General features: G+C 35.9%; 1 protein-coding gene across 8 annotated transcripts in view; it reads right to left on the reverse strand.

The window, feature by feature from the left end:
* The window catches only part of LOC126820274 (CDAN1-interacting nuclease 1), a 214,832-nt gene that overhangs the window by 95,836 nt on the left and 94,267 nt on the right, over positions 1 to 24,729 (reverse strand). For 4 of the 8 annotated variants that reach the window (XM_050548140.2, XM_050548135.2, XM_050548133.2 and 1 more), the window contains one exon: positions 16,194 to 16,258. The exons of the other annotated variants lie outside the window; for them this stretch is intronic. In XM_050548140.2, the coding sequence (XP_050404097.1) occupies positions 16,194 to 16,252 (59 nt within the window). In that variant the 5' untranslated portion in view covers positions 16,253 to 16,258. The remainder of the gene's footprint in view (positions 1 to 16,193; positions 16,259 to 24,729) is intronic. 8 annotated transcript variants of the gene reach the window in all.

Consider the following 24,729-nt stretch of genomic DNA (forward strand, 5'->3'; position numbering starts at 1 on the left):
AGTTGGATGATAACCTGTGTTTGACCAGAGTTGGACCGGAGTTGGTGTTTAATACTGACCTACTGTTGTGGTGTAAAGGATACAAAGAGATTGGTTGATAAGTACCCTTATACTTATAAGTTATCGGCCTATAATAGTTGACCAGCTCTCCTGGGCTGTACAGGGAGTCACCCCTCGACCTATCTGCCTTCCCTGGCCATCGTAGGCTGATGGTGGGTGCGTCCCAGCTATAGGTATAGCATATTTTTACAACATTTCTTTGTAACCCTCGCGCTAATCCCGTGAGTAGTAGTTAATTAACTGGACCCCCACTGATCAGGTAAAAAGAAATGTAACAAGCCAACAGTGAGGCTGATGTCCCCCGCCGAAATCCCCAAATAAATAGATGACACATATTAATCACACATCTATTTTTTGCAAAAGTATCGAGCAATCAAACTGATTATCAACTATACACTAAGTTTCACCAATCTCTATCAGATAGAATCAAAGTTATCTTGTCCCAAAGCATCAACCAAGGAAATTGCTTATCTCTGCTTAGCTTTAGCTCGATATGTTAATCATTGAAGTCGGTCAAGACGAACATCTACATCAAGTTTAAACATTCTATCTCAATTAGAAGCAGAGTTGTTGTGTTCCAAAGTCTTGACCAATCAAAATGCTTATTGCTCCTTAGCCTAAGCAGACAATTCTCATCATCGAACTTAGTCAAGGTATTGATGTAATGCAACTATACACCAAGTTTCATCACTCTTACTTAATTAGAACTAAAGTAATCGTGTCCCAAAGCATCAACCAATCAAATTGCTTATCTCTACTTACCATAAGCAGACAATGCTCATCTTTGCACTCTATCAAGGCATTGACCCAATAAACAGCTACACCAAGTTTGAACATTCTAGCTCAATTAGAAGGAGAGTTATTGTGTTCCAAAGTCTCGGCCAATCAAATTGCTTATCGCTCTGCTTACCCTGAGCAGAAAATGCTCAATATCAAAATTAGTCAAGGTATTGATGTAATGCAACTATACACCAAGTTTCATCACTCTTACTTAATTCGAACTAAAGTTATCGTGTCCCAAAGCATCAACCAATCAAATTGCTTATCTCTACTACCCTAAGCTGAAAATACTCATCTTCACACCCCTTTAAGGCATTGACCTAATAATCACCTACACCAAGTTTGAACATTTTAGCTCAATTAGAAGGAGAGTCATTGTGTTCCAAAGTCTCGGCAAATCAAATTGCTTATCGTTCTGCTTACCCTGAGCAGAAATGCTCATTATCGAACTTAGTCAAGGTATTGATGTAATGAAACTATACACCAAGTTTCATCACTCTCGCTTAATTAGAACTAAAGTTATCGTGTCCCAAAGCATCAACCAATCGAATTGCTTATCTCTGCTTACCCTAGAACCTCTAGAGCGTCCACAAGATTTTTTGAAGTGATCAAGGGCCATAACTCTGGTAGTAATTTTGGGAAATCGCTGAAAAGCAATAGGCTTCTTCGTCTCATGACCTTAAACAATGTATATAAATTTAAAGTCAATCGGATATTAACTTTAGCCTCTAGAACGTACACAAGATTTTTTGAAGTGATCAACAGCCATAACTCTGGCAGTTATTATCGGAAATTGCTGAAAATCAATAGGATTCTTCCAATTCGTCTCATGACCTTAAACACCGTGTATAAATTTACAGTCAATCGGATATTAACTTTAGTCTCTAGTAGTCTAGAGTGTCCACAAGTTTTTTTTAAGTGATCAAGGGCCATAAACACTGTGTATAAATTTAAAGTCAATCGGATATAAATTTAGGCTCTAGAGCGTCCATAAGATTTGTTGAAGAGATCAAGGGCCATAACTCTGGCAGTAATTATCGGAAATCGCTGAAAATCAATAGGCTTCTTCGTCTCATGACCTTAAACACTGTATATAAATTTAAAGTCAATCGGATATTAACTTTAGCCTCTAGAGCGTCCACAATGCCGGACGGGGGCGACGACAATATACGACCACATTCCAATGTGGGCGTATAAAAAAGGTGTAACAATAAGCTATTTACAATCCATCCAGCGTCTTCATATTTTAAAATATTTCTATGTAACTTTCATAAACTCGTAGCAGTTAACCCATACAAAGCGAATGCAAGTCAAAATTAGTTTCTACTATCAGCACTTGCAGAGAAGTAGGCAATTTTGCATGAGTCACTTTTCACATTATCGGGATTCGTTGAAAATCAATAGACGTCTTCGTCTCATGGCCTTAAACACTGTGTATAAATTTCAAAAGAGAGAGAGAGAAGGGGTTTAACGTCCACTCGACACAAACTAGGTCATTTCGGGACTAGTATAAATTTCAAGTCAATCGGATATTAACTTTAGCCTCCAGAGCATCCACAAGATATTTCAAAGTGATCAAGGGCCATAACTCTAGTAGTAATTATCGGAAATTATGAAAATGACTGGGCTTCATCGTCTCATAACCTTAAACACTGTCTATAAAGATTTTTCAAAGATATCAAGGGCCATAACACTGGCAGTAATTATCGGAAATCGTTGAAAATCAATAGGATTCTTCGTCTCATGACCTTAAACACTGTGTATAATCAATCGGATATTAACTTTAGCCTCTAGAGCGTCCACAAGCAATTGTGGACGCTGTACGGCCAGCGGACGGGGGCGGCAACAATATACGACCACATTTCAGTGTGGGTGTATAAAAATGAAACAAGTCAACTGATGTTCCCCATTGATATCCCAAAATAAATAGATGACAAATATCAATTAATTGAATTAAAGTTTTGTTTTTTTATCAAACTGCTTTTCTATACTTAATCCAAGCAGAAAATATATCACCATTCCACCATAATGAAGGTTGAATTCAAATTTCGGGAAAATCGAAACTAAACTTCCCGACAAAATGGCTGCTCTTTGTACACAAATTGTGTAAAAGTATGTACTATGAAGGTTGTGGACCCTCTAGAGGTCACAACTTTTATCTAGTTATGTTTATGTCCTAAAGATATCGGTCAGATTCGATATTTATGCACTTCAGCCCATAACTTTCTGACTTATGGCACGTGATTTTACGAAAAATCGCTTTTTGTTTTTAACTTGTTCTCTATCCATCTCTTGCAAAATGTGGGCGTATCTTGCCTGGCAACTGCTGGTTATTTTTATATGCATTTTAGTTTTAATGTTAGGCATTGTATCTAGCTCTTACTGTCTGAACCGTGGTAAATTATAAACGGATTTCTTCGATTGTGAACAAACTACTGAATAATTGTTATTAAAAACTTGCCAACGTGTTTGAAATCACTTCTGGTTAAATAAAATCTATGGCACAATTAAATATCCCAACGAAAAAAAAAAGTTCTCTCTTGAAAAGTCAAAGTTTTTGCTTGTATTTTCGACAGTCTCCATCACAACATTGCACTTGTCACGTGATGAGGTAACCCATTGTAATATTTTGAAGGGGGTATAGATTGAAAATTTTGGCAATCACGTGTGTTGCTATCAAAGCAGCACACAACCCTTTCGATCGTTTGAGTTTGGGCAACAAGATTAGCAACTGAAGACAATAATATTAATTTTATTCACAATGAATATATCACCGATTACACATACACTCGTAAATATAATATTACGTTCACATAATCATCACCCCATAGTTGTAAATACCTTGTATATTATGTATATTTTATAAATTATATTAAATCCCTGTCAATTATAGGCAACTTTGTGGCTAACATTTACAAATAAACACACTTTATTTCATAATTTTAATTGATCATATTTCATAACAGGGTCTAATCCCAATGCTCTGCGGTTATTAGTTTATTCGAATGTTCATGTCGATGATATTCCTGATTAAATTACTCTTTTTTTGTTTATTCGACAGATACTAAAATCGAAACATTCTTGATAAGAACAATTCGGGTGTCTTAATATCGTTTGTCGTCTTTATAAAAATGTATTTAAAACGAAAAGAATCACTCGTCAAAAGAGGCATCGCAAATTGCGTGTATTATTGGGTCTTGTGTGTTAACTATGCAGACCGTTGGAAAAACTTGTGAAAGTTTCGCGCTAAATTTAACCATTTTCACTGCATCTGTGTAGCACACAATAACTCATGTCAAAGTACCTTTTACGGTAATAGAATTCAAAGCGTTGATTGGCTAAGGCATGATCGCGATCTACAAAATGTCATCAGGAAATAGTAAAGATAGTTTAAGGGTGAGATTCAAAACCCGTAACACGAATGTCGTTCTATTTTTTCTGCGCCTTTGTTAAAAAAATATAATCTCACCAAACTCTCTAACCAAATAAGTAATACAAGACGAAAACAAAATAACGGACTACGGGCGTATTTATGTTTGCAAACGCCCAAATTCATTACTGGGTCTGAGAGCAATAGCTCGTAAAAGAGCCAAACACCGTTACGATAAACAAGTCTTGCTTCAACCCCCTTGTAAGAAATGATCTATCCCGATAAGTGACGTAATTAGCTTCCATGTTTGTATTTTTCGATGTCCAAGTTTGTGATGAGTTCAATTTTACAAGAGAGAACTTATTTATTCGATGGGATATTTAGCTGTACAATGGATTTTATTTAACCGGAGGGAATTTCAAACACACAGGTGAGTTTATAATAACCAAAGTTAAGTAGTTTGTTCATAATCGAAGAAATCCGTTTATAAAATAGGAAGGTTCAGACAGTAGTTAAGATAGGTTGCCAGGCAACGAAACATACGCCCACAGCGGCTAAATCGTCCGGGCAGTCGAGAAGGGTTGTCGCATATTTATCCCTTTGTAGGTAATTGGGGGCCTTTACAAGACAGTTCCATACAGATCAGATTATAATTTTTGCCGTTTGAGGGTTCACAAGGTTCTACAAATTGAAACAAGGGTCTCAACTCTGGGAGTAATCTACAGAAATTATTGAAATTTGACAGGCTTTTTCGTTTCACAAATTTAAATGAAGCATATAAATTTCATACATATCGGATGATAATTTTCATCAAGCATTAACAAGGTTGAACAAAGTGAAACAAGGGCAATAACTCTGAAAGTAATAAACGGAAATTGCTGAAATTTATACGCAGTGTTTAAGGTCATGAGACGAAGAAGTCTATTGATTTTCAGCGATTTCCGACGGACGGACGGACCGACGGACGGACGGACGGGGGCGACGACAATATACGACCACATTTCAATGTGGGCGTATAAAAACTATAATTACCATCCTTTTTGAATGACAGTGATTCAGATTTTATCGGTGGTGTAGAAATTTATAGTTTTGCGTTAGAACGTGATAGGCTAGTAGGTCTACTGATAAGTGATAGAAGCAATTAGGCTTAATCAACGAACTACTTAAATAGCTTACATTAAAAGAGATTCATGATGAATTATTTTTAGTTCACAAGAGCCAGACAAAAAAATAGAACTAACCATTTTATATACATAAATTGTGCATGAAATGTCTAAATTAATTTTTGGTATAAAATTCATATTTATGAAAATAACATTAAAGTTAGATTATTTCATCCATTTACATGTAGGGTCTATCTACAGTTGTTTTTTTTAATAATATTATGACTTTAAAATGTATGTATATTTTAACACTATTGACGATTATGACGTGGGTTTTTATGACGTTATGACATCTAACCTCTTGGTCATTTAAGAGTTCAGTATCGATATTGCACCAAGGTGTCAGCGTAGGTGTTATATCAATTTAAAATAGAGATGTGACATCAACCATTATATAAAATGATAGTACGAGCAATGTGTCAAACGTACATTATCTATACTAGTTGAAATATTGGACCTGTGTGACGTATTTTATAGAAATGCACGTGCTGGGTAGTGTCTGTATTTTAAGTTGATTAATGGTTTTGTGCAAGACAGTGCATTATAAATAGATATAGCCCTCAAGCTAGCGCACTCGTGCAATATCAATATATAACATAATGTCTCGCCTATGACTATTAACTACACATAATTTGTTAATACAGTAGTGTCAGTAGTGCATTTGATAGGTAAAACATGGTATAATAGAACATATATCAATGACGTGATACAGGCGAATAATACAGCTTATATGGCTGAGATAACGGTGTGATACAGGCGAATAATACAGCTTATATGGCTGAGATAACAGTACCACGTTTCATGTACGCTTGGCATGTTCCCCGCGTCCTTATTTCAAACAATGATGTGCCGACATCAAAAGATGGAGTTCCACTGGTATTTTAAAGGGACTATCCCGATTTGAACAGAGTCTCAAAAATAAAAGTCCGAGTACATATGAAATTTAAGCGCCAAAATAGAAAGGAATGGTGTATTTACCCTGTCTCAAAATTTCAGCTCGAAATATTGAGGCATTTGGACGTGAACGTCAAAACTGCTTATCCGGACACGTAACCCTTTTAAGATTTTGGGTCAATTCTTTCGTTGGGTGACCTGATAATCGATTCCCGTTCCTTTAGAGGTTTATACAGTGAATGACCCACGTGCTGTACATGATAACGAAAGGTAAATTTCACCTACACATTATTATTATAAAATAAAAGTTTGGTTTTATCCAGACACCGCAGAATACAGCTTGGGGCACCGGTCCCCACTTCCAGATTAAGACTGACGGGTTTAAGTTGTTTTAAAACGTAAGGTAGAGGATTTTAACACAAAAGTATCAGTTTTATTCTCCGAAATATTATCGGGATTGGCCCTTTAATAGAACATAATATGTTTGTTAAACAGTTCTGCGTTTCATAGGTAAAACGTGGTATAATGCATAATTGAATACACGATTTCTATTAAAATACAATGAAATGAAATGGGGTTTAATGTCCTACTGTTCTGCTCCGGCTGGGCCAATGATACGGGCATACGTCAAGTGCAATGAGGGAAATTGTGCCCAGACAGCGGCGCTACGGCCTACTCTTATATCAAATTCCAACTGCCAGGGGATCTTTAACGTGCATGCCAATGTGTACACGGGACCTCGGTTTCTCGTCCTATCCCAGAATCCCAACGACTAGACAGCTGTCAGGCCCCCCATCCTAGTCAGGCCCTACATCACTGACAAGAGGAAACCATGTCGGAAAATGCCAACCAAGACCTGGAGCGAACCCGCGACCTTCGGGCTAGTGAGCCAACATCTTCCACTTAGCTACCGTGGCTCCTATTAAAGTTCAACGGAAGTAGGTAAAACATGGTATAATAGATATATAGGCTCATATTACAGTATCGTGTTAGGGTGGTACAAGAGAACAATAGGCAGATATTACAATTGTATAGTAGTATAGCATTTAATGACTGAAATACATGTAACAGTACTACGTTTCATAGGTAAACTATTATAAAACAATATAAGGATTACAACAATCGGACATTAAATAAAGCTATTTAACACACACACAACAAACTCGCGGGTTGAAATGGTTAAGCTACTTCAGAGTTAGGATTGTGCCATTACGAACAACCAGTTTTCAGCCCTTTTCCAGTCGAAAATCATGTCAAAGTTTCATGTTAATAATAGGATCAAAACCGTTTTACTGATAACAAATGGTAGGCTACTGTTATCTCGAATTCTTTTATACCACGTTTTTTTTACATATCAACTCATGGTACTTTCGTATCATCCTCATATTTTATTTTTTACCTGCCACGGTATGTTTCACATATACCCAATATTCCAATATACCACGTGTGTTTTCTTTAAATAGGGTACAGTATATGGTGAACAGTCCATATGCTGATTACACTATTTTGCCTGATTACACTATTTTGCCTATATTGTTCGTAGATAAAGTGTAAATATGGCCTACAAAAACATCAAAATGTTTTAAATAATCAACATATGTAAGTTGAAAAATTAGCCAAAGTCGCGTAGCACGTTTCGTTTGTATAGAAGCAGTAACACCAGCGTGGTTCGGTTATCTCAGCCTTGAATTCTATTATACCACGTTTTATTTACTCATTTTCAAACACACAGGTGAGTTTATAATAACCAAAGTTAAGTAGTTTGTTCATAATCGAAGAAATCCGTTTATAAAATAGGAAGGTTCAGACAGTAGTTAAGATAGGTTGCCAGGCAACGAAACATACGCCCACAGCGGCTAAATCGTCCGGGCAGTCGAGAAGGGTTGTCGCATATTTATCCCTTTGTAGGTAATTGGGGGCCTTTACAAGACAGTTCCATACAGATCAGATTATAATTTTTGCCGTTTGAGGGTTCACAAGGTTCTACAAATTGAAACAAGGGTCTCAACTCTGGGAGTAATCTACAGAAATTATTGAAATTTGACAGGCTTTTTCGTTTCACAAATTTAAATGAAGCATATAAATTTCATACATATCGGATGATAATTTTCATCAAGCATTAACAAGGTTGAACAAAGTGAAACAAGGGCAATAACTCTGAAAGTAATAAACGGAAATTGCTGAAATTTATACGCAGTGTTTAAGGTCATGAGACGAAGAAGTCTATTGATTTTCAGCGATTTCCGACGGACGGACGGACCGACGGACGGACGGACGGGGGCGACGACAATATACGACCACATTTCAATGTGGGCGTATAAAAACTATAATTACCATCCTTTTTGAATGACAGTGATTCAGATTTTATCGGTGGTGTAGAAATTTATAGTTTTGCGTTAGAACGTGATAGGCTAGTAGGTCTACTGATAAGTGATAGAAGCAATTAGGCTTAATCAACGAACTACTTAAATAGCTTACATTAAAAGAGATTCATGATGAATTATTTTTAGTTCACAAGAGCCAGACAAAAAAATAGAACTAACCATTTTATATACATAAATTGTGCATGAAATGTCTAAATTAATTTTTGGTATAAAATTCATATTTATGAAAATAACATTAAAGTTAGATTATTTCATCCATTTACATGTAGGGTCTATCTACAGTTGTTTTTTTTAATAATATTATGACTTTAAAATGTATGTATATTTTAACACTATTGACGATTATGACGTGGGTTTTTATGACGTTATGACATCTAACCTCTTGGTCATTTAAGAGTTCAGTATCGATATTGCACCAAGGTGTCAGCGTAGGTGTTATATCAATTTAAAATAGAGATGTGACATCAACCATTATATAAAATGATAGTACGAGCAATGTGTCAAACGTACATTATCTATACTAGTTGAAATATTGGACCTGTGTGACGTATTTTATAGAAATGCACGTGCTGGGTAGTGTCTGTATTTTAAGTTGATTAATGGTTTTGTGCAAGACAGTGCATTATAAATAGATATAGCCCTCAAGCTAGCGCACTCGTGCAATATCAATATATAACATAATGTCTCGCCTATGACTATTAACTACACATAATTTGTTAATACAGTAGTGTCAGTAGTGCATTTGATAGGTAAAACATGGTATAATAGAACATATATCAATGACGTGATACAGGCGAATAATACAGCTTATATGGCTGAGATAACGGTGTGATACAGGCGAATAATACAGCTTATATGGCTGAGATAACAGTACCACGTTTCATGTACGCTTGGCATGTTCCCCGCGTCCTTATTTCAAACAATGATGTGCCGACATCAAAAGATGGAGTTCCACTGGTATTTTAAAGGGACTATCCCGATTTGAACAGAGTCTCAAAAATAAAAGTCCGAGTACATATGAAATTTAAGCGCCAAAATAGAAAGGAATGGTGTATTTACCCTGTCTCAAAATTTCAGCTCGAAATATTGAGGCATTTGGACGTGAACGTCAAAACTGCTTATCCGGACACGTAACCCTTTTAAGATTTTGGGTCAATTCTTTCGTTGGGTGACCTGATAATCGATTCCCGTTCCTTTAGAGGTTTATACAGTGAATGACCCACGTGCTGTACATGATAACGAAAGGTAAATTTCACCTACACATTATTATTATAAAATAAAAGTTTGGTTTTATCCAGACACCGCAGAATACAGCTTGGGGCACCGGTCCCCACTTCCAGATTAAGACTGACGGGTTTAAGTTGTTTTAAAACGTAAGGTAGAGGATTTTAACACAAAAGTATCAGTTTTATTCTCCGAAATATTATCGGGATTGGCCCTTTAATAGAACATAATATGTTTGTTAAACAGTTCTGCGTTTCATAGGTAAAACGTGGTATAATGCATAATTGAATACACGATTTCTATTAAAATACAATGAAATGAAATGGGGTTTAATGTCCTACTGTTCTGCTCCGGCTGGGCCAATGATACGGGCATACGTCAAGTGCAATGAGGGAAATTGTGCCCAGACAGCGGCGCTACGGCCTACTCTTATATCAAATTCCAACTGCCAGGGGATCTTTAACGTGCATGCCAATGTGTACACGGGACCTCGGTTTCTCGTCCTATCCCAGAATCCCAACGACTAGACAGCTGTCAGGCCCCCCATCCTAGTCAGGCCCTACATCACTGACAAGAGGAAACCATGTCGGAAAATGCCAACCAAGACCTGGAGCGAACCCGCGACCTTCGGGCTAGTGAGCCAACATCTTCCACTTAGCTACCGTGGCTCCTATTAAAGTTCAACGGAAGTAGGTAAAACATGGTATAATAGATATATAGGCTCATATTACAGTATCGTGTTAGGGTGGTACAAGAGAACAATAGGCAGATATTACAATTGTATAGTAGTATAGCATTTAATGACTGAAATACATGTAACAGTACTACGTTTCATAGGTAAACTATTATAAAACAATATAAGGATTACAACAATCGGACATTAAATAAAGCTATTTAACACACACACAACAAACTCGCGGGTTGAAATGGTTAAGCTACTTCAGAGTTAGGATTGTGCCATTACGAACAACCAGTTTTCAGCCCTTTTCCAGTCGAAAATCATGTCAAAGTTTCATGTTAATAATAGGATCAAAACCGTTTTACTGATAACAAATGGTAGGCTACTGTTATCTCGAATTCTTTTATACCACGTTTTTTTTACATATCAACTCATGGTACTTTCGTATCATCCTCATATTTTATTTTTTACCTGCCACGGTATGTTTCACATATACCCAATATTCCAATATACCACGTGTGTTTTCTTTAAATAGGGTACAGTATATGGTGAACAGTCCATATGCTGATTACACTATTTTGCCTGATTACACTATTTTGCCTATATTGTTCGTAGATAAAGTGTAAATATGGCCTACAAAAACATCAAAATGTTTTAAATAATCAACATATGTAAGTTGAAAAATTAGCCAAAGTCGCGTAGCACGTTTCGTTTGTATAGAAGCAGTAACACCAGCGTGGTTCGGTTATCTCAGCCTTGAATTCTATTATACCACGTTTTATTTACTCATTTTCAAACACACAGGTGAGTTTATAATAACCAAAGTTAAGTAGTTTGTTCATAATCGAAGAAATCCGTTTATAAAATAGGAAGGTTCAGACAGTAGTTAAGATAGGTTGCCAGGCAACGAAACATACGCCCACAGCGGCTAAATCGTCCGGGCAGTCGAGAAGGGTTGTCGCATATTTATCCCTTTGTAGGTAATTGGGGGCCTTTACAAGACAGTTCCATACAGATCAGATTATAATTTTTGCCGTTTGAGGGTTCACAAGGTTCTACAAATTGAAACAAGGGTCTCAACTCTGGGAGTAATCTACAGAAATTATTGAAATTTGACAGGCTTTTTCGTTTCACAAATTTAAATGAAGCATATAAATTTCATACATATCGGATGATAATTTTCATCAAGCATTAACAAGGTTGAACAAAGTGAAACAAGGGCAATAACTCTGAAAGTAATAAACGGAAATTGCTGAAATTTATACGCAGTGTTTAAGGTCATGAGACGAAGAAGTCTATTGATTTTCAGCGATTTCCGACGGACGGACGGACCGACGGACGGACGGACGGGGGCGACGACAATATACGACCACATTTCAATGTGGGCGTATAAAAACTATAATTACCATCCTTTTTGAATGACAGTGATTCAGATTTTATCGGTGGTGTAGAAATTTATAGTTTTGCGTTAGAACGTGATAGGCTAGTAGGTCTACTGATAAGTGATAGAAGCAATTAGGCTTAATCAACGAACTACTTAAATAGCTTACATTAAAAGAGATTCATGATGAATTATTTTTAGTTCACAAGAGCCAGACAAAAAAATAGAACTAACCATTTTATATACATAAATTGTGCATGAAATGTCTAAATTAATTTTTGGTATAAAATTCATATTTATGAAAATAACATTAAAGTTAGATTATTTCATCCATTTACATGTAGGGTCTATCTACAGTTGTTTTTTTTAATAATATTATGACTTTAAAATGTATGTATATTTTAACACTATTGACGATTATGACGTGGGTTTTTATGACGTTATGACATCTAACCTCTTGGTCATTTAAGAGTTCAGTATCGATATTGCACCAAGGTGTCAGCGTAGGTGTTATATCAATTTAAAATAGAGATGTGACATCAACCATTATATAAAATGATAGTACGAGCAATGTGTCAAACGTACATTATCTATACTAGTTGAAATATTGGACCTGTGTGACGTATTTTATAGAAATGCACGTGCTGGGTAGTGTCTGTATTTTAAGTTGATTAATGGTTTTGTGCAAGACAGTGCATTATAAATAGATATAGCCCTCAAGCTAGCGCACTCGTGCAATATCAATATATAACATAATGTCTCGCCTATGACTATTAACTACACATAATTTGTTAATACAGTAGTGTCAGTAGTGCATTTGATAGGTAAAACATGGTATAATAGAACATATATCAATGACGTGATACAGGCGAATAATACAGCTTATATGGCTGAGATAACGGTGTGATACAGGCGAATAATACAGCTTATATGGCTGAGATAACAGTACCACGTTTCATGTACGCTTGGCATGTTCCCCGCGTCCTTATTTCAAACAATGATGTGCCGACATCAAAAGATGGAGTTCCACTGGTATTTTAAAGGGACTATCCCGATTTGAACAGAGTCTCAAAAATAAAAGTCCGAGTACATATGAAATTTAAGCGCCAAAATAGAAAGGAATGGTGTATTTACCCTGTCTCAAAATTTCAGCTCGAAATATTGAGGCATTTGGACGTGAACGTCAAAACTGCTTATCCGGACACGTAACCCTTTTAAGATTTTGGGTCAATTCTTTCGTTGGGTGACCTGATAATCGATTCCCGTTCCTTTAGAGGTTTATACAGTGAATGACCCACGTGCTGTACATGATAACGAAAGGTAAATTTCACCTACACATTATTATTATAAAATAAAAGTTTGGTTTTATCCAGACACCGCAGAATACAGCTTGGGGCACCGGTCCCCACTTCCAGATTAAGACTGACGGGTTTAAGTTGTTTTAAAACGTAAGGTAGAGGATTTTAACACAAAAGTATCAGTTTTATTCTCCGAAATATTATCGGGATTGGCCCTTTAATAGAACATAATATGTTTGTTAAACAGTTCTGCGTTTCATAGGTAAAACGTGGTATAATGCATAATTGAATACACGATTTCTATTAAAATACAATGAAATGAAATGGGGTTTAATGTCCTACTGTTCTGCTCCGGCTGGGCCAATGATACGGGCATACGTCAAGTGCAATGAGGGAAATTGTGCCCAGACAGCGGCGCTACGGCCTACTCTTATATCAAATTCCAACTGCCAGGGGATCTTTAACGTGCATGCCAATGTGTACACGGGACCTCGGTTTCTCGTCCTATCCCAGAATCCCAACGACTAGACAGCTGTCAGGCCCCCCATCCTAGTCAGGCCCTACATCACTGACAAGAGGAAACCATGTCGGAAAATGCCAACCAAGACCTGGAGCGAACCCGCGACCTTCGGGCTAGTGAGCCAACATCTTCCACTTAGCTACCGTGGCTCCTATTAAAGTTCAACGGAAGTAGGTAAAACATGGTATAATAGATATATAGGCTCATATTACAGTATCGTGTTAGGGTGGTACAAGAGAACAATAGGCAGATATTACAATTGTATAGTAGTATAGCATTTAATGACTGAAATACATGTAACAGTACTACGTTTCATAGGTAAACTATTATAAAACAATATAAGGATTACAACAATCGGACATTAAATAAAGCTATTTAACACACACACAACAAACTCGCGGGTTGAAATGGTTAAGCTACTTCAGAGTTAGGATTGTGCCATTACGAACAACCAGTTTTCAGCCCTTTTCCAGTCGAAAATCATGTCAAAGTTTCATGTTAATAATAGGATCAAAACCGTTTTACTGATAACAAATGGTAGGCTACTGTTATCTCGAATTCTTTTATACCACGTTTTTTTTACATATCAACTCATGGTACTTTCGTATCATCCTCATATTTTATTTTTTACCTGCCACGGTATGTTTCACATATACCCAATATTCCAATATACCACGTGTGTTTTCTTTAAATAGGGTACAGTATATGGTGAACAGTCCATATGCTGATTACACTATTTTGCCTGATTACACTATTTTGCCTATATTGTTCGTAGATAAAGTGTAAATATGGCCTACAAAAACATCAAAATGTTTTAAATAATCAACATATGTAAGTTGAAAAATTAGCCAAAGTCGCGTACCACGTTTCGTTTGTATAGAAGCAGTAACACCAGCGTGGTTCGGTTATCTCAGCCTTGAATTCTATTATACCACGTTTTATTTACTCATTGTTTTTTCGTATCATCTTCTCCTTTTATTATAGTACGTTTTCACCTGCCACGTTTTGTTTCATATCTAAGTGCGTAAGACGATGGTTCGCTAGTCTGGGGGTCACGTGTTCGATCTCTGCACGGTTTCCCCTCGTCAGTGGGACGAAAAACTGAGGTCCCGTGTATATATTGGCAGTTAGAATTCGATATAAGAGTTGACCACAGTGCCGCTGCCCGGACAAAATTTCCATCATAGCACACTGCATGGCGTATGTCCGTCTTCATTATCCCAGTCGGATTAGAACAGTAGGACGTTAAACCCCATTTCATTTTATTTCCAATATATCACGAAGGGTCTTTTTAAATAGAGTATAGTATAATAACTTTTACACAGTAGTACATTAACCGTATGATCATTAAATCCGTTAACTGTATTGTAATTAATTTTAACAAAACGTGTAAATATGGCTTATAAAAACATCAAAATGGAATAAATAATCAATACAATTTGCTTTAAATAATGTAAAATCCCTATAATTAAAATGGACGTTAAATTTAGCGTCTAGAGTGGCCACAAGATATTTCAAAAGTGATCAAGGGCCATAACTTTGGCAGTAATTATCAGAAATCATTGAAAATCTATAGGCTTCTTCGTGTCATGACCTTAAACACTGCGTATAAATTTAAAATCAATCAGATATTAACTTATAGCGTCTAGAGAGGCCACAAGATATTTCAAAGTGATCAAGGGCCATAACTCTGGCAGTAATTATCAGAAATCATTGAAAATATATAGGCATTTTCGTCTCATGACCTTAAACACTGCATATAAATTAAAAGTCAATTGAATATTAACTTTTGCGTCTAGAGCGTTCACAAGATATCCCAAAGTGATCAAGGGCCATAACTCTGGCAGTAATTATCAGAAATCATTGAAAATCTATAGGCTTTTTCGTCTCATGACCTTAAACACTGCGTATAAATTTAAAGTCAATTGGATATTAACTTTGGCGTCTAGAGCGTCCACAAGTTATTTAAAAGTGATCAATGGCCATAACTCTGGCAGTAATTATCAGAAATCATTGTAAATCAATAGACTTCTTCGTCCTATGACCTTAAACACTGTGTAAAAAGTCAGATATTAACTTTAGCATCTAGAGCATCCACAAGATATTTCAAAGTCATCAAAGGCCATAACTTTGGCAGTAATTATCGGAAATCGTTGAAAATCAACAGGTTTCTTCGTCTCATGACCTTAAACACTGTATAAATTTAAAGTCAATCGGATAGTAAATTTAGCCTCTAGAGTGTCCACAAGCAATTGTGGACGCCAGACAGAAGGGACGGACGAACATGTGGGTGTATAAAAAGGCCACTTTCAAATGAAACAGGGTCAATATCATTTTGAACAATACTCAGTTCATAATTGTATTTATGAAAGACTTTTTTTTTCAAAGGCTACATCAGAAACGAAACTTCACATTACCTAACTTATTAATAGAAACTTACCTTTTATAATATAAATCCTGTGCATCTGGGCTGTATTTCAAGTGATGGGATTTCTTCATTTTCTTCTATAAAAAATATCTTTCGTGCAAATATTATTGAATTGTTTCGTTAAATGGAATGAGGTCCAGATACTCACCGCTAATCAACAGAACAAGAAAACCAGGAAGATCCTAGAAGCTATAAATATCACAAATATTCACCTGAACTTAATAGGGACTTCGGGCTTTATATCTCTAGTAGAGATGGTTCGATATGGCACCTATCCGTTTTACCGATATCAGATATTGACAGCGAAATATAATATTGGCCGATAGGGATACTGATAGTGGTCGATATAAAGCCATTACACATTTTACCGCGGGAATCAAACACAAACGCTGTGTTTTTGAAGTAATAATGGGGTCACGCTTCCTACGAAATCAAAAATACACACCATCTACTATGAACTTAATTATTTGCTGTCTCATTAATTAATAAAGTCGAGATTATCATACTTTAAATGTTGATTATGATATAATTCCCTAAAGTGATCGATTAGCACGGACAGCACCTGTATGTCTATATTAGTTCATGCGGTAATGAATGATACATCAAAGCGGTAGCTTCCTGACCTGTCAACAGTGGCAATCAATTGACATTCTCCCGATATTTCTATTTAGAACTATAGTTAAAAATAAAACATCTAATGGGAACTTATTTGTTGGTAATATTATTAATTAAACATACATTATGCAAGAGCAAAATCTGATTATTGCAAGTCTTAATTTAGGCTTCAGATGTTATAGAAATTATAAATTAGATCTTTATTTAAACAACAAGCCCAAAATCAACTCTGTAGACCCACGGATGGCTCGGCTACAGCTCGGATTTAAATAGGATTTCACTTATTGATTAATTCAAATATGGCGCAACCTGATGAGAATACGTCAGTTAGATCGAGGCTAAATGATAGAGTGTACTTAGCGAGGCCGCTGTAGAGCGTTTCCGCATGCCATTGAAAACTTTACTTGATAATCAAGATATGTAGGTGGAGTTAACGCCTGTCAATCAAACGATCGGCCAAGGTGAAGGCACATTTCACTACCATTTCTAGTCAAATATTACAACGATGATAACTATGTTCAGAATAAAGTAATTTGACTGAAATTTCCATTATATTCTTCTTTCATCATTCATTTTTGAACTGATATAGAAAGAATGGCCAACTCTCTATAAAAATCTCCCATAATGTATCTTTAATAAACAAGCCTGGAAATAAGGCATCTGTCACAGACAATGTCAGACACAGATTCAGGCTTTGTCAGGCACTAAACCTCTGGTGCCTGTCACTTTGTCCATTACTGATTTGTCTTTTTATTGATATTATTAATACATGTCCGACACTAAGTTGAAAATGTTAGGTACTATTTCATTAGTGCCTGACATTTTGTCAACAAATCACTAAATTATTTCTAAATTTTTATCGCCATCTAGAAGCCGGAATCACGTGACATCAAAGGAATATCCACCCTTTCATCCTTCATTCCAATCGCGTGCAAACCATGTGATATTTTTCCACCTTTTCCAAAAGTTCTACTCATATGATAGAGGCACACAATACTAGCAGTGAACTAGATAAACAAAGGAAAAAAATGTCGCGAAGTAGTAAGATTCGGAACTATTTCACGATAAGCGACGCTTCATACCAGCACGGTATGCAATGATGAAAAATTGTTGACATCTTCTTTAGTTTATTATCATTAACTATTTTGAGGACCACTGTTTATTTCATAGTTAATAAATTTGTTATTAGTTATCAGAAAGAATTTAAACTAGAACTGCGAAGCAGTTATGACGGGTTTCACTGGTGCCACGTTACCCTTGAACTTATGTCACTTTCGGTGCTTCCGGTACCGATGGAACCGATAAACAGATTTCCACATAAGCATTGCAGACGTGTTATAAAATGGACGCAGAATCAATCAAACCCAGCAATATCAATTGAATTCATACATTTGTTACCATGTGTTACCATATGTTAAAAATAGGTTGCCAGGCAACGAAACATACGCCCACAACAGCTAAATCGTCCGATCAGTCAACAAGAGTTGTCGCATATTTTTACTTTTTTCGGTAATGAAACATTTATAATACACTAAAATCTGATTAAGAGCAACAACTCATGAAGTAATTATCAGAAAACCATTAGAATTTGTTTGTTTTTATAAAGTTCTGCCCCATGCTAACGTTTTGTATACAAAACTTTTAATTTCATGGATTTAGCTGTTCAAGATCTTAAACTCTGTGTATCAGTCTGAAGTCAATCGGATGATAACTTTAGCCTTTAGAGCCTCACAAAGTGATCAAGGGCCATAACTTTGGCAGTAATTATCGGAAATCGTTGAAAATCCATAGGATTCTTTGTCTCATGACTTTAAACACTGTGTATAAATTTAAAGTCAATCGGATATTAACTTTAGCCTCTAGAGCGTCCATAAGATTTGTTGAAGAGATCAAGGGCCATAACTCTGGCAGTAATTATCGGAAATCGTTGAAAATCAATAGGCTTATTCGTCTCATGACCTGAAACACTGTGTATAAATTTTAGGCCAATCAGATATTAACTTTGGCCTCTAAGGCGTCCACAAGATTTTTCAAAGTGATCAAGGGCCATAACTCTGGCAATAATTATCGAAAATGGCTGAAAATCAGTAGGCTTCGTCTCAAGACCTTAAACACAGTGTATAAATTTAAAGTCAATCAGATATTAACTTTGGCCTCTAGAGCGTCCACAAGCAATTGTGGACGCCGGACCGCCGGACGGACGGCCGGACGGACGGACGGACGGACGGACGGACGGACGGGGGCGACGACAATATACGAACACATTTCAATGTGGGCGTATAAAAAAGTGATCCTGACAAAATTTGTTATCAACTTACCACTAAGTTAGCTGACTTTCTAATGGGAAATTAAAAAATCTTAAAAAGTTATCCTGACAAAATTGGTTATTTCTCGACAAGCTATTTTTGGACATCTATATGATCGTACTGATTCAAACTATAAGTCCATTGGAGTCAAATATCATAATGTTAAACGAATAATAAAAATAAGTCACTTCAAAAAAATGTTTTGTTTTCGAGGCTAAACATAAAGTTTTGCAAAAATGACATTACTTCCAGGGATAATGAAAATGTTAAATTAGTTCTATGAAATCAATCATAAATGGCATAAGGCATGACAGTGTGAAAATTTTATGAAAATCGAAAAATAATTGCCACTTTTATAGACCAAAACCCCTGAAAAGTGACTTGTAGAAAGTCTATTTTTCTGCAACCGCACAAGTTAGAAACCATTTTGTGGTATCTGTATGATCGTATGGGTTCATTCTATTTGTTGCTTGGAATTAAATATCATAATTTTAAACACATTACAAATAAAACTCATTTGAATAAAATATCTATTTTGAAGGCTAAAAATACAGTTTTTGCCCAAATGAGGTCATTGCCGGTGACACTGTAAATGTTAAAATGGTTTGACCTCGTCAAAATTGGCATTAGGCATCAAATGGTAAAAAAAAATGGAAATCAAATGATAAATGATTTTTTTACAGGGTAAATAACGTGAAAAATGACGTATGTAAAATTGCCCATTTTTCGGCAACTGCGCATATTACAAATTAATTTTCATATACATTTTCTTCGTATAGATTTTTGCTACGAGTTTATGAAAATTACAAAGAAATATTTTAAAGTATGAAAACGCTGGATTGGTTGTAAATAGCTTAATTTTACACTCTTTTTCACCTTTTAATCAAAATAGCCCGAAAATGAAATCAAAATTAAAACCAGCGGCTGCCAGGCAGGATACGCCCACATTTTGCAACAGATGGATAGAGAACAAGCTAGAGGGTCCACAACCTTGATTTACTAGATGTTTACACTATTTGCGTACGAGGGGCAGCCATTTTGTCTCGCAATTTTGGTCTGATTTTTACGAAATTCGAGCTCAACCATCCATAGGGTGTAACTGTGATATATTCACACGTTTTTTTAAATCGGATAAAAATTGTGACCTCTATGGGGTCCACAAGCTAAAAACGCAATTTTTCGTACAATCAGGGGGCATAATTCAGGAAGTTATGGTCCGTTATGCGCGAATATCGAAAGGGACCGAGATTTGTTAGTTATAAACATACATTCCAAGTTTAAACCAAATCGGATAAAAAATTGTGACCTCTACAGTGTTCACAAGCTAAAAACGCTATTTTTCGTACAATCAGGGGCCATAATCCATAAAGTTACGGTCCGATACATGCCAATATCGAAAGGAACCGAGATCTTGGGGAGATAAACCTATATTTCAAGTTTCGTTGAAATCGGATAAGAATTGTGACCTGTAGAGTGTTCACAAACAGTTGTGGGTGGACGTCCATGTGTATAAAAACTGAGCCCGACATTTTGTGCGCCTTTAAAGGGTGCACACTTTCAGTTATAATATTTGTTTTCAATAAGTGGTACCGAACTGTCAAAATTGTAGTTTTTGGAAAAAATGTCACTTCCGGTGCCGACAGGAAACTATAATGGTAACAAAAAAGATAGGTTGCCTGGCAACAAAACAAACGTCCACAGCAGCTAAATTGTCCGGGAGATGGACAAGGGTTGTCGCATATTTATTCTTTTGTAGGTAATTTGGGGCATTTAATAGAGAATTTCATACAGATGATATTATAATTTTCGTCGTTTGAGGGTTCACAAGGTTCTAAAGATACATTGCCAGGCAACGAAACATACGCCGACAGCAGCTAAATTGTCCGGCAGTCAACAAGCAACAAGAGTTGTCGAATATTTTAGCTTTTTTCGGTAATGAAACATTTATAATAACAACTCATTAAAGGGGAAAACCAACGATTTTCAACAAGGTTTCCATAAATCTTAAATATATATTGATAAATAGCCTCCTCTGTAACACAAGCAAAGTTTTTGTAAGCGAGAAATTAATTTTTATTAAAACCGGAAGTGACATAGTTGGTTCAACACGCTCACTGGACTCTATAGTAAGCATACAGATTTGACACAAGTTTACTGCTGTATTGTGTTCACGCGTCGTCCTTTGGCTAAAAATCTTATCAAATCGGTGGTTTATTAGGATATCATAAACACAAATTTATGTATTTTTAACGTTTAGTACACAAAGCCGTCGCATAAATTCACTCCTACTAGTACTAAACTGTACGCTGTGCCTCAATTCACGCCACATGGCTAATTGTTTACATCACGTGATTTGATTGACAGCTTGCAAGTGAGGTTTCGTCTCCTTGAATTTTTATGTGCATGCTGAATCTGCTGACAGTGTTTTTATTTATTTCAACGGACTTGTGGCACATATATATTCAAATAAATATATAAAATTCCAAAGTATGTCAACGTCAGACACCAACGTATTGGAAAATAAAATATCTCTTCTATTGGTCTACAGTAATGCCGTATAAACATTTGAGCCCAGGCATTCTCAAGAGGAAATGGAAGAAAAAAGGAAAAGCCATTCACGTCGACATTATGTGCCAAAATGCACTATATTATATGTCTCACATGCCCATAATTTTGGTCTGTTTATGTTGAAAAACGCCGTCAGCAAGCACAAAAACATCGAAGCAGACGAAACACATGTCACTTGCAAGCTGTCAATCAAACCACGTGATATAAACAATTAGCCATGTGGCGTGAATTGAAACACAGCGTACTGTTCAGTATGAGTGAATTTACGGGGCGGCTTTGTGTACTAAACTTTAAAAAAAACCCCATCAATTTGTGTTTATAATATCCTAATAAACAGCCCATTTGATCAGATTTTTGGCGAAAGGACGACGCGTGAACAGAATACAGTAGTAAACTTATGCCAAATCTGTATGCTTACTATAGAGCCCCGTGGGCGTGTTGAACCAACTATGTCACTTCCTGTTTTAATAAAAATTAATTTCTCGCTTACAAAAACATTTTTGCTTGTGCTACAGAGGGGATTATTTATCAATATATATTTAAGGTTTATGGAAACCTTGTTGAAAATCGTTGGTCTTCCCCTTTAAGTTGGTTTTTATAAGTTCTGCCCCATGCTAACGTTTAGTATACGAAACTTTTAACATCATGGTTTTAGCTGTTCAAGTCATAAAAATTCATTCAAAATCAACATACTTGTTCGTCTCAAGACCTTAAACTCTGTGTATCAATCTGAAGTCAATCGGATGATAACTTTAGCCTCTAGAGCGTCACAAGATTTTTCAAAAGTGATCAAGGGCCATAACTTTGGCAGAAATCGTTGAAAATCAATATGATTCATCGTCTCATGACCTCGAACACTGTGTATAAATTTAAAGTCAATCGGATATTTACTTTAGGGTCTAGAGCATTTACAAGATTTTTTCGAGTGATCAAGGGCCATAACTCTGGCAGTAATTATTGATAATCACTGAAAATGAATAGAATTCTTCGTCTCATGACCTTAAACACTGTGTATCAATCAGATATTAACTTTGGCCTCTATTAGAGCGTCCATAACATTTTTCAAAGTGATCAAGGGCCATAACTCTGGCAGTATTTATCGGAAATCGCTGAAAATGAATAGGCTTCTTCGTCTCATGACGTTATACACTGTGTATAAATTTAAAGTCAATCAGATATTAACTTTGAACTATAGTCAAGAGCGCCCACAAGATTTTTTTAAGTGATCAAGGGCCATAACTCTGACATTAATTATCGAAAATGGCTGAAAATCAATAGGCTTCTTCATCTCATGACCTTAAACACTGTGTATAAATTTAAGTTCAATCCGATATTAACTTTCACCTCTAGAGCGTCCACAAGATTTATTGAAGTGATCAAGGGCCATAACTCTGGCAATAATTATCGGAAATCGCTGAAAATCAATAGGATTCTTCGTCTCATGACCTTAAACACTGTGTATAAATTTAAAGTCAATCGGATATTAACTTTAGCCTCTAGACTGTCCACAAGCAGTGGGAGGAAACCGGAGAAAACCCACGAGGTTGGACAGGCGATCCTAGTCCTTGTCACGTACAGCCAGGGATTCGAAACCACGCCAGTTGACTCAATGACAGACCTTATGATACAGCACGCACGTGCTAACCATTCGGCCACCCAACCCTCCAATCTTAAAAAGTGATCCTGACAAAATTGAATATTTCCCGACAAGGGAAGATGCTAGAAGCAATTTTTGGACATCTATATGATCGTACTGATTCAAACTATCAGTCCATTGGAGTCAAATATCATAATGTTAAACGAATAATAAATATAACTCACTTAAAAAAAATGTTTGTGTTGATAGCTCAATATACAGTTTTTGCCAAAATGACAGTACTTCCGGTGATAATGAAAATGTTAAATTAGTTCTATGAAATCATAAATGGCATAAGACATCACATTGTGAAAATTTTATGAAAATCGAATAATAATTGCCCCTTTTATAGACCAAAAACCATGAAAGAGTGACTTGATGAAAATCGTTTATTTCTCTGCAAACATACAAGTTAAAAATCATTTTGTGGTATCTGTGTGATCTTAATGTTTCATTCTATTTGTTGATTGGAATCAATTATCATGATTTTAAATAAATAACAAATACGACTCATTTTAATAAAATATGTGTTTTGAAGGCTAAAAAAACAGTTTTTGCTCAAATGATGTCATTTCTGGTGACAGTGTACGTGTTAAAATGGTTTGACCTAGTCCAAATAGGCATTAGGCATCAGATGGTGAAAGAATATTGAAAATCTAATGATAATTCACTTGTTCACAGGCTTGTTCACGTGAAAAGTGACGCATGCAAAATTTCCCGGTAACTGCGCATATTACAAATTAAATTTCACATACATTCTCTTCGTATGGATTAATGCTACAGGTTCATGAACGTTGTCAAGAAATATTTTAAGATATTGAAAGCCTGAATTCATTGTAAATAGCTCATTTTTACAACCTTTTTCACCTTTCAATCAATACAAAACCAAAATAAAAAAAACTAAGCAAGATATATTTTGCGTCATTAGAAGGAGCTTTCATCTTGATCTATTAGATTTATACAATAGCCCATTCATCGAACTACCAAACGATACTTTAGATGTTTTGATCCAGTAACACCCGACGGTGAAATCACGATTTTCGCAAGAGCACCTATTTTGTTAGACACCATTTTGTATTATCTATATGATCGTATGGGTTCATTCTATTAACAGAACACAGTTTTTATGGGATACAATCACTAGTTTATTCTAAAAGCACGACGTTTCGACAAGTATCCTCTTATCGTTATCGTGCTTTTAGAATAAACTAGTGATTGTATCCCATAAAAACTGTGTTCTGTTAATTTGTTCCCTGATCGCTAAATGCCACTTAAAGAATTCATTCTATTAGTTGACTGGAATCAAATATCAAAATTTTAAATAAATAACAAATACGACTGATATGAATAAATTATTTGTTTAGAAGGTTATAAATACAGTTTTTGCCCAAACTACGTCATTTCCGGTGACATTTAAACTGTT

Source organism: Patella vulgata, chromosome 5 (genome assembly GCF_932274485.2).
Source record: "Patella vulgata chromosome 5, xgPatVulg1.2, whole genome shotgun sequence".
Taxonomy (NCBI): domain Eukaryota; kingdom Metazoa; phylum Mollusca; class Gastropoda; family Patellidae; genus Patella; species Patella vulgata.